Source organism: Alosa alosa, chromosome 14 (genome assembly GCF_017589495.1).
Source record: "Alosa alosa isolate M-15738 ecotype Scorff River chromosome 14, AALO_Geno_1.1, whole genome shotgun sequence".
Lineage (NCBI taxonomy): Eukaryota > Metazoa > Chordata > Actinopteri > Clupeiformes > Clupeidae > Alosa > Alosa alosa.
Window position 1 is genome coordinate 20,008,071 of NC_063202.1, and position 11,850 is coordinate 20,019,920.

Consider the following 11,850-nt stretch of genomic DNA (forward strand, 5'->3'; position numbering starts at 1 on the left):
CACATTTCATGCTTTAAAATATGTATTAAAAACACAGTGTCCAGTGACTTGGATCTATTATTATGAATAAAACTCGACTGAAGAATCGACTGACTTTGAATGACATGAATGTCTGTCAAATTCATACGTTTATGACCAAAGATCAGTTAGATCTGATATCCCACCAAACAGCACACAGCTAGGAAGTGACCATTAAACTGTTGTACTCCACAGACATTGATTGTTACACAGCCAAAATTGTGGCTGAGGAGCCTACTCTTTGACCTTTGACCCTGTGCTCAGGTTGGCCGGAGCGTGAGCGGCGGTGCTTAGCCTCCAGGGAGGGAAGGACAGCGCCACTCGCCGCGACCCAGAGATGGAAGGGGCTATTGACTGAGGAGAAAAAGTAATGGAATTTCTTTGACCTTCAGTGAACTGGATGATGTTGCAGAATCAGATCGATGTCTTCTCTTTCCTCCTTTTCTTTTCCGTCTTTCTTTTCTTTTCCTCTCTCCTGTGCACCATTCCACACCTCTTTGTGAAGAAGAGTGTGAGAGAGAGAGAGAAAGAGAGAGAGAGAGAGAGAGAGAGAGAAGGACTCCTCATGATCATGCTGTGCTCACTTTGTTTGACATTTCTGAAGAGAGTACGTGTAACATGCCAGTTAGAAGGCAAGCAAACAAGAGCAATGAACAAAGTCGTTATGCAAGCATCAACAGACAAACAAGTTTAAAAGTGTACACACATCAACGATACCTCGAATGGGATTCACTAACCAGACGTCATTTAATATATTTGACATCTTCTTTGTCTTGGACTCAGTTGTGTAATTGGAGTTTCATTTATTGAAATTTCTAGTGAAGGTTCTCTAAATTCATTTGAATCTAACAGAGACGGGTATGTCAATAATCAATGATATTGGTCAAAGACACACAGTCTAGGCTAGAGTGTATTTTCTGTTAGAGACTAGTCAGTACGTTGTGGATAAATGCCTCATGTACTATCCCCTCATATGTGATCATCTTCGTCCATCATTACCCTGTGTGTTGTGTTTGCGTATGAGATCTCTAACTGCTTTCTGTGGTGTATCAGTGACTGACATGTTAATAAATGTCTAGAAGTCTAAACGAATGTCGGCCTCATGAAATCATTACTACAGTGAATAATCAATCCACTGAGAGGGTGATGGAGCTGCAGAACAATGCAGACAGTGGAGGAGAGGAAGGGGGGAGGGAGAAGAAAAGAAGTATAATATACTCTGTCCAGGAAGGACTATTAAGAGAGTGTTGACCTTATCAGGACCTTTTATGGGACAGTCCACCTGTAAAAGAGTCCTATCTTCACTGCAGACCACACACACACATGCACACACAGACACACACACACACACACACACACACACACATACACGTACACAGACAAACACACACACACACGCACACTAACATACACACACACACACACACACACACACACACACACACACACACACACACACACACACACACACACACACACACAATGCTACAATGCTTTCCAATTCTCAGTGTTTCACAGTTCTTTGTTAAGATTGGATAGGTGGAGTCCATGAAACAATGAAATGAAACAATGTACACAAAAAAGAAAAGAAATAGAAAACAAAAACAAACACCCATATTGCTCAATGCTCTATCAGACATCATACAGCTCAAGCACACAGCATCGGAACATCTGGAAATTCAAACGCAACTGAATAAAAGAACATTTCCTCTACATTCCATGAAGGATCTTTTTGTTTGTTTGTTTATTTGTTTGATATGTTGGCAATACTTTTGCAGACTGCTAACAACACAGAGCGCATTCCAGTCAGAGTGTTGAATCAGAGGCATCTGAAACTGATTAGGAAGCCCTAGGACATGATGAAAAAGACCAGAGATGTATTTTTTGTGGTGTTATACCTCTGCCCCTTAGGGAGGAGTAACCTGACCCTGATTTGGGCTCAAAGAAGGCAGCCCACACGCGGCTACGCTCCGGTCCACACCACCCACTTAGAAGCGGAATCTGACCTGAACCCGACCCAGGCCTGGCTAGAGTGCGGCTATCTGGGCATCAACATAAAGCACCTCTCAGCTTTAGGTACACTGAGACATGCTCATGATGTTGAGTTAAAGAAGAATTCCGGTGTGATATTGACCTAAAGTGTGTTGAAACATGATACCGAGTGTGAACGTATGTCTCATAGCCCATCTCGGCTTGTCCCCTGCACTCCAAAATCTGGCGCTAGTTAGCCGATGCTACCAACAGCTTTTTTAATGGTGGTGCTTCGGCATCGGGCTAGCCATGCAAATAAATCACTGTTTTACACAATTTACGAGGCTCAATGTATCTCCACACTTCATTGGTAGACTTCCGAGGGCCCTGACATTTAAAACGAGACATTGAGAACTTTGAAAAAGCACTGGTAGTTTACTTACAAGGCGATTTATACAGACAGTATCTTCCACGGGTTTAGAGTTTGCAGCCATCTTGAATTTAGTCACGATAAGTCGAAATTTAGTAAGAATGAACAGGTATGATAAGGGATCAGATTCCAAAAATAATTCAGTGGAAATGCATGGATTCCAGTTGCTGCTAAAGAAACTGGAATCCATGCATTTCCACTGAATTATTTTTAATTTACTGACTTTTTTCTATGTCCATTGTAGAGAGACTGGTGTCGCTTTGAAGTTTTGTGTAATGTCGGTACTGACGCGCTGTTACACATTTCAAAATGGATTCTAATGAGAAAAGCCAAGATGGGTTTCAGAGAGAATGTGCCTCGTGTAAACAAGGGATATTTTCAGCACGACGATGAGCGCTGTTTCTTTTTTCTTTTCTTTTTTCTTTTTTAGAATGGCGCTTTGTTGTTTTTCTTCAGTGAATGGAGTGGAATTTAGCAACCTTGGTACAGTTGTACAAAAATGTCTATCTTCTCATCTCTTTGTTCTTTTTTGTGAGGTCCAGGAACCTTCTGTCTTTGTAGTTGTAACCCTGCAGCGAATACCGCGCCTGATTAGAGATTGAACTACTGACCACATCTCTGATAATTGCAGCCCAATAACACCACAGCCAGCCAAAGACATGCAGATTTATACATCTGTCTCCAAAAATATCAATCCCTGTCTGTTTCTCTATCTCTCTGTTTTTGTCTTCTTCACCCTGCCGCACCCTTCACCCCGCTTTCTCTCTCTCTCTCTCTCTCTCTCTCTCTCTCTCTCTCTCTCTCTCTCTGTGTGTGTGAATGTGTGTGAGTGTGTGTTAGCCTCACCTATTTGATCCATTTCCAAATGTAAATGCCTCAAAAGACTTTGCCATTCAAAGCCGTCCAAATGAAAATATGTAGACCCAGGGCTTTTTTTCTGAGCCCAATCCTACTGCCCCAGCAACCCCAGGCAGATAGAAGCATAGCTATCTCCAGACCCACAGCCACAGACAGTCTGCTAACAGCAGGGAGTCCTCCCTGTCCACAAGGGCTCATTCTCGAGCCAGGGGAGGCTCGGCTTTGCCAGGGAGCCACTGATAAGGTGGAGTCCACACGGAGAGGGGCATTATCACACCAGGGCCCTGCAACATCACTGCACAAGACACGATGGCCAAAAAAAAACAATTGTATACCATGTGCCACACAGATGCTGCCTTCGTGCATCAATAGTACGGGTTTTTTACATGGAGAAGTACAAAAGAAAGGCTTGAATTGGTTTTGGCATAACTGGCATACTTGGAAAAAATATACTTATGATTTTATATTTATTTACCCCCCCGCCCCAAGTGCCGTAGGCTAGTTGAAAATACAATGCCTGCTTGGGGTTTTGAAGGGGGTAGCAAGGATGAGGAGGAGGGGGAAATTATGTTTCTGGTGTGAGCGGACTTGGTTAAAGCTGTGTTCTCTTTAAATTATCATATATAGCATGGAGGTGAAGGAGTGAAGGACTGATCCTCAACATAAAAGTCAGACTGGCAAAGGTTTTCATTGTCACACAATCAGAACAGGATTTTTCAACTTGCATTTCCATAATCCACCAACTGTTTCCATAGTGTTACCATGGCAACGGAGAACAGTACCAAAAAAACTAAATGACAAGAGAGAGTAAGAAAAAAAATCCTTATTTTCCCAAGACTGAAGGTATTTTGTGAGACTCAGTGACTTATTTTCCCTACTTGTCTTTGCATCAAATAACAGGCATAAACCATTGCCAACGTGTAACAGCTCTGAAATACCATTCCACTCTGACAGTCCTTACACTGTAGCAAACAGAATAATGAGTTAGAAGTTTGCAACTAATCACTCAGGTACTCAAGGGAACACTTTGGATGATGGGGCAACTGTTTCCTATCTGAAATGCTGTGAAGATATTTCGTAAACAATGACAATGTAAAAAAGATTTGAAAAGGAAAAAAGTGTTTGAACTATCCAAAATGAGTTAGGCATGTTGGCAATAACAGTCTGGGCTTATATGAAATCTTGCTAGTTTCAGAAATTAATGAGAAATTAATCATCTTTCTCTGTAATTTGGTATTGAATACTAATGTATTGGAAACAAACAAATGGTGATGAATATTTTTTTTTGTGTTGGTATAGGCAAGATACTAACAGAAAACACAGTGCTGCAGTAGAGAGCGGTCAAGCAAGATTGTTTTGTGACCCGCTGTGTCCAAACTGGATTAGGATTGTTTGATTACATGGCGACCCATGAAAATACAGCCGATGTTGCCAAAACAGCCAGTGTAGAGAGCTCATAGCGCAGTCTTCAGATGATTCATTTAGAGGGAGGAAAGCTTGGCCTTTTACTTAAGTTTCATCTCTTTGATTCGCTACTGTGATTCCCATCTAAAAACAAGGCACATGTCCCATATACTAATCCATGAACGGATGGAATGATATGTTTAGAGTTATATAGTTATATTTCATTTTAAAATAGTGTTTAATAGTGTTACATAGCCCTGTTCTTCCCCTTTTCATGTTATTATCTAATGCCATTGATTAGGGATGAATAAATTACAACTCAGGTTGATCTGTGGGTTAGTTAGAATTTCATCCCACAGAGTTCCTAGGAAGAACAAAACAAGCATGTCCCCCTCAAAGTATATTACGAATACGGCCTTGTAGCATGAACACCCACGCCCATGTTTTTCCATACGCACAGTCGGAGGTAGGATTCAAACCCATGAGAGCGAGCGAGCGAGCCTTGCTCTCGGTTTCTCTCTATCTCTCTCTCTCTCTTTCCCTGCTCTCTCTCTGCTCCCTGCTCTCAGTCTCTCTCCCTTTTCCCGTCCATCTCCCTTTCTCTCTGCTCTCTCTCTCCCTCTCTCCCTCCCTCTCCCTCTCTCCCCTCCATCTCTCTCTCTCTGCTCCCTGCTCTCCCTCTCTCCTCCATTTCCCTCTCTCTCTGATCGCTCTCTCTCTGTCTGCTCTCTGGCGTTGAAGGGCTCTATCATTCTCTGATTGTCCAGAGAGAGGGACTGCTGGAAGTAGCTCTCAGAATCAAAAACAAAAAAATGTTGTAAGGGAAAGAAACAGAACTGGGAGACAGGACTGGTGCCTTTCTTATAGGAACAGAACTGGGATATGGGGCTGGTGCCTTTCTTATATAAGAGACCAGAGTGACACTGCATCTACTAATATGATGGTGGAATCTTAAAGATTCATTGAGTTTAATGTAGTCAAGCCAAAGTCAGCATTTAAGGGAAAAATTACTGTAAAATTGAGTGAAAATGTAGGACATTAGGACATTAGGACACTAGTAATTTCACCACTGCCGTACGGTACAGACATCAAGGTGCAGTTGCCAAGTGCTTATCATTTGCTGCTCCCTCAGAATTGCTTAATCATCCCATCAGCAAAACCTCCTCTGCTCACATGCTTGATCGTTCTAGCTTCTCCCTTCCCTTACAATAGACTCTGTGTTTGAGACAGTCCTGGGTCCTTATCTGACCTGTATGTGACCAAACCTGGGGACACTGATGTAATATGTTCAGGTGATTTTACAGAACAAGGAATAGGAAAGGGCGTGTCTTTGCCACCTGTACATGAATCTTTCTTATATGGTTCATAGAGAAATTATTTACAGAAATACATTTATATACATTATTTACAGATGATTTAATAGAGAAAGTAACTGGAAATGGTGTGTTTTAACCACCTGGCCATTAAAGACTGCTCAATGACTTAAATTTCCCAGAAAGGGTTCTTATCAAGTGTTCCCTAATGGTGTACGTTGAAGCTCAGATATACAGAACAGGTGTAACATGTAATATAAATTGAACAGGTTTATCAGTATGGCTATCGCCATTAATAATCAAAGTACATTTTCTGTACCTGTGGTTGGGAATGCTAAGTGCAATAGGAATGAGAGAAAGCAGAGAACCTTATCTGTCGTCACGCATCACATTGTATCTTGCTTGCCGCACATCTGGAAATTCTGGTTCCCACAAGAACACAGCACATGACAGCTCTCCTGATATGCCATCATCTCAGACTAGGGTCTACTAGGTCAGACTAGGTCTGTTTCACTACAGATATATCAACAGTGTTGGAAAAATACCCATCTTTGTTTGTAATTTCTAATGATCACTACTGTATGTAAGTAATAACAATGGCCACATTATTTGACCAGTGCAGGGTTCGGTAGCTCCACAGTGTCACCATGTTTGACATTATTTGTATGATTTCAAGCCAACCTAAAACACAATACTCTACACATACTGCAGCTAACTTTAATTTAACTATAAAATATTACTCTTTTCACTGTCCCTGATGTCACTGTGGTTAATGGTACGTTTTCTCATACACTGGGAATGGTGCCTCAGCAGCAAGCAAAGGTACAGCAGCTATCAAAGACAATGGTACAAAAAAAAAAGAAACACAACTGAAATGTAAAATCACAAGAAGGTTGTTTCATCCATCAACATGTCCAATGGGGGCCATACATCAGCAGCGAATGAAAAGAGACAGGGCACCATTACTGATCCCTGCTCAGACTCGGTTAAAGGCCAATAAACAACAGAAGAGGACATGCACAAGGACGACGGTATCTGGAACAGCAAGGAGAACTCCAGCTATATGCTGCGCTAGGTCTAAGGCCCGCATCGCCTGACCGGTACTGTATGCTTCTCTTACTCTTGCTCTTACTTGTACGTCCTCACACAATGCACAAAGAAAGTCAGTCAATGAAAGTTGTGCAGTGGTGCTAACCTTTTAAACTCTCTGTCCATACTATCTATGGTCGCACAGCAGTAGCTTCCACTAAAAGAGTATTTACTCACTGACTGCAGGAATCCAAGCAGACACAATGCTCTCATTTACACTGCTGATCATGACACCACGACCTTGGTGAAATGCGGCACAAGGCTGCTATTACAAGAGTGAATAGGCATGATGCCATCGTCAAAACACATGGCAGAAGAGTGAATATAGGCATGATAACATCGTCAAAACACATGGCAGAGGGGGATAGGCCTAGGCCACTGGCACACTGAAGGAGTATGCACTGCCTCTGCATTAACATGGTATGCTAATGCCACAGCTCATGCTTCGAAATTAAGTTAGAATAGAAATGAATCGCTTTAAATGGGCAGGTCATTTTCAGTACAATTGGAAAGTGAACAAGGGTGGTGGTGAGATTTAACAGAAGAATAGTAACATAAAGTAAACACATACTAATAAAAATACTATTTTATTGAGATAACCCTTCAAAGAGATAATAATAGCAATAATAATATTTACAGGACAGGGTAGTGGACACATGAAAGTAGTTTTTCTGCATCAGTACACACTGAAAGAAAAGAAAAAAAGTCTGAATACAGATATCCTAAATAATCATAGAAAACAGTAATACTGAAAACATAGCAGCAATGAATATTTCAGAGCTTTGACATACAAACTGACAGCCCGGCTTTGAGGAATAATACAGGAACAAACTTCATCGCACTGGTAAATTAAATGCATAAATCAAGATTCAGACAGAAAAACAACCTGATAACATTCATCACCCTCATCCATAAAGTAGTCAGGCCATTTCATGTGAGCCAGCACGTGCCAAACCATCCCTGTCTGACAAACACAAACATATCCAGACCCACCCAGACTCTCGCAAAATCAATTACCCCCACGTTATCTGGGTCAAAACACACTGTAGTCTTAATGGCACCAGGGTTTTCAACAAACCCATGTTTACATAGAAATTATATTTTATTATTTTTTCTTCACAGCATTGAACCAGAGTGCTGTCAGTGTGCAGTCAGTGGACATGGACGAGCAACAGAAAAGTATGTTACAGCATGATAACACAATGTTCTCACTTTCTATGCAAGATAATGTTCAAAAGAGTATAAAAATACCAATAATTAGCTTATTAATTACATGTACGGTGTACTGTAGATGGGGAACTACTAAGCGTACTTACTTAGTGGAGATTATTTAAGGAGAGGCAAAAAGTAGTCGATGACTCTGTGGAAGTATTTGGGTTAATCAGTCGTCTGTTTTAGTTTTTAGAAGCCCTGGCTGTCTTCACACATGCGGATGCAAGGACTGCTTGTATGGTGGGATTTCAAAACTGAATGGTGGAATCACAAAACCTTACAGCTGATATACATCAGTAAGACTAGCATCACAGAAGCACAATGAATGTGCAGCGACAATCTGTCAGTATCAACTTGATACAAGCAGTATCTTCTACATAAATTTTTTAAAAAATAAAAAATATTTTCTACATCAGTTATTTTGGTTGAACCCTCTTAAAACGCATCCCAGAGAAACACATACTGAGGAAGGTGTGTGTTTTCTTTCTTGGGTTCACTCCCCTACAGTGTGCGAAATGTCAAGAGGAGAGCAATAAATCTCTAGGCAAACTCAGATGCGTGTGCTCAATTCCAGTCGAACGTCCTGCCCACCAGCTCAAAGAACTTGCGGTTGGGTTCGTGAAAGTAGCGGAAGAGCTTCTGCAGGATGCTGGGGTCCACGTGCGGGTGTGCCCGGCCCTTGGAGTCGTGCAGACAGCGCTCCCTGCCGTGGTCTCGCAGGCAGTAGAAGCCCTTGGTCTTGTTGAAGTAGAAGTTGGAGGCGTTGATCTGCGGCTCCAGCTCCAGGAAGCGCTCCACCTGCTTCATCTCGGGCAGAGGGTCCCTGATCAGCTGGTCCCCGTCCACCACGTGGATGCGCTCCAGGGGGAAGTAGCGCAGCCAGTTCTCCATGTGCTGGTAGTAGAGGCTGCGGTTGAGGGCCCGGTAGCCCAGGTTGATCTCCCCGTCCTTGAGGAGTACCGACTCAATGGGCTGCAGTCGCTTGTGCTTCTGCAGCCGGTTGTAGTAGACCTGGGTGTAGTCCGAGAGCACGCGCTCGGTGGGGTCGCGCAGGATCAGCAGCAGCTTCACGTCGGGGATCACGCGCCACACGCGCTCGGGGACCTTGGCGGAGGTGAAGTAGGCAGGGGTCTTCTCCACAGTCATCTGGCCCGGGAAGGAGAAGGGCATCTGGGTTAGGTACCAGGGCAGGCCCCGCTGGAAGTGGCTCTCCCAGTCGAAGAAGTGCACCTCGTTCTGGGCGGCGGCCACCGCGCTGTGCAGGCTCAGCATCTCGATGAGCGCCCGCGTGCCGCCCTTTCGCACGCCGATGATGACGAGGTTGGGCAGCTGCTGGAGCGTGCCGTTGGGGTGTGCCGATGGCAACGAGGAGTCATTGAGGGGGGACAGGTCATCAATGGCGACTTGCAGGGGGGCATGGGAGGAGGGGGACGCATGATCGTCACGGTCCGTGGGCCTGGACGGCACAGGAGGTGACTGGGCGACGAGGAGGAGCAGCCCGAGAAGGAAGGCCGCCATCAGGGTGGACCTCAAGCGAGTGGACTTCAGCCTGACAAACGGGGCGAGAGCGTATCCCACATCGAAAGAAACGCCGCCAGAGAACCTCGATCCAGGTAGGAAAACAGCAGGACGGCTCTCTGCTCTGTGTAGTTCTCCTCACTGCAAGGCAAAAATACATGGTACATAAAACATAACCAAACAAGCTCTTTAGCTGTTAAATACCCATTACCTATATTTAGGAGCACCCTTTGGCCATAGCCATTATTCTTGACTGATGAACTCTCAAAAAACACAACCTATTTCTCAGTTTCCTTCATTTCAAACAAACACTAAATATTTAGACAGTGTATGATACAGGCAATAACAATAAGTTCAGTGGAGACATGTATAAATATTGGCATAACCATCACTTAGATGCAAACAGGGGAGTCTATTTAGCTACACCCATCATGTTAATTAATTTGCTCATTTACAAATTTACATAAAATAACAGAACACCTCACAACAATTTAGGCTACTTCACCCTCTCATATTATCACTTATGTGGAGTGGATATGTTATATGTTGTTATAGCTACTCCGCGGGCGCGCGCTCTCTCTTGCCCAGTCCATTCGTCCTCCTTTCATGCAGGCGACACATACTGTATCTGCATGCCAGGAAAGTATTCTTCCATAGTAGACAATTGATAAAAGCGACTCACTCTCGGGTTTTGGCCATTTCATTCAGCCATCATATTCAACTAAATGATCGAATGATGTAGGCTACTTTCCATTAGTGTTCCTTTTATATCAATACGTCTCCTATCGAGAAGAGCCACTGAAAGAAACACCGAACTACAAAAATGAAACCACCATACGCTGCCTTTAGACTATTGCATATAGCCGACGTGAATGGTAACTTAGAAGTTCATGCATACTTCAATCTACTGATCTCTCCTGCATTGCACTTGCACAAAACAGAAAGAAATCCCAATCCAAAAACATTTCAAAGAAGTATGCAATTGACCCATAACTGCCAATCATTCACAGCCTTCAGGTGTAGAAAGTCTGACAAACGTAGAAAGTCTGAAAGACAAACAAAGCAGCTGCAGTCTAGTGTAGCAGGGAACCCCCGTTACAGAACCTCGTTGACCGCAGAAGTGGTAACTCAAACACCCAGCAACAACAACGTCCGTACCTTGAGCTTGTGAGTTTGTTGTGGCCAAGTCATCCTACTACCACGGTTGGGTGATGAACAGACAATGATCCAGAAGTCCAGGTAAGGTATTAGAGCCTGTCTTAGTCAGCAGAGACCGGAACTATTCTGACTAGCGAGAGGAAAATTCCACAACACCAAGCAACTTCAATGCTGCATATTTCGCCCGACCGAAACTTCGACCGTCGTCTGCGGGAAAAATGACAGTCTCACTCTCATATCGCTTGTAGCTCACACACAAACGCCCACTATTTCACGGCGATACGCTCGGCTTAAATCCCTCCCACTCCGTGACTCAGCCTACCGAATAGATTTGACTGAGTATTTTGTAATTTCGAGGAAGAGTACATTGCGAAGAAATACCAACAAGGAGCACTCCCAGGATAAAGTCATGGGGATTGGTCACAAGTAAACAGTTGGTGCACTTTTTTGCATTTAATGTACTGTGTGGACCTGTGATCATATGGCTGACATCGTCCAAACTATAGCATTTTTGAGACTGCATGATAACCTACTCTAACTTAGACTGCATAGGCTAACCGTGTTTTCTCTCACTTACCTTGGAAACATAAAATCACATGAAGCAGATGTCTGTGGTGGCGTCAAGTATCATGAGTCAAGCACGGTTACACGGTGACTAATGACTAATATTGTTTGATTTCATCAGAGGGAATACCATAAAGCCAAGTGTTATCACATTGGCCAATAATCCTTATTTCTCTATGACATAACGCCCATTTCCTGGTGACTACCCATGTATATATTGTTTTATTTAAGGGGACATTTACAACATTGTAGGCCTACAAGGATACAAGGAAGTTTATTGTCACATGCATATACAGTGCTGGCCAAAAGTATTGG

General features: G+C 43.2%; 1 protein-coding gene across 1 annotated transcript; it reads right to left on the minus strand.

Annotated features, from left to right (window-relative positions):
* Nucleotides 1-7,654: 7,654 nt before the first annotated feature.
* On the minus strand, nt 7,655-11,201 carry hs3st1 (heparan sulfate (glucosamine) 3-O-sulfotransferase 1). Its single transcript, XM_048262959.1, has 2 exons — nt 10,972-11,201; nt 7,655-9,954 (listed from the first exon to the last, which is right to left on the minus strand). The coding sequence occupies exon 2, from the start codon at nt 9,811-9,813 to the stop codon at nt 8,860-8,862; it is 954 nt and encodes a 317-aa protein (XP_048118916.1). The 5' UTR covers nt 9,814-9,954; nt 10,972-11,201; the 3' UTR covers nt 7,655-8,859.
* Nucleotides 11,202-11,850: the final 649 nt, after the last annotated feature.

Bases quoted from the DNA above. Each gene is read 5' to 3' on its own strand.
- hs3st1 (XM_048262959.1), bottom strand. From the start codon at position 9,813: ATGGCGGCCTTCCTTCTCGGGCTGCTCCTCCTCGTCGCCCAGTCACCT.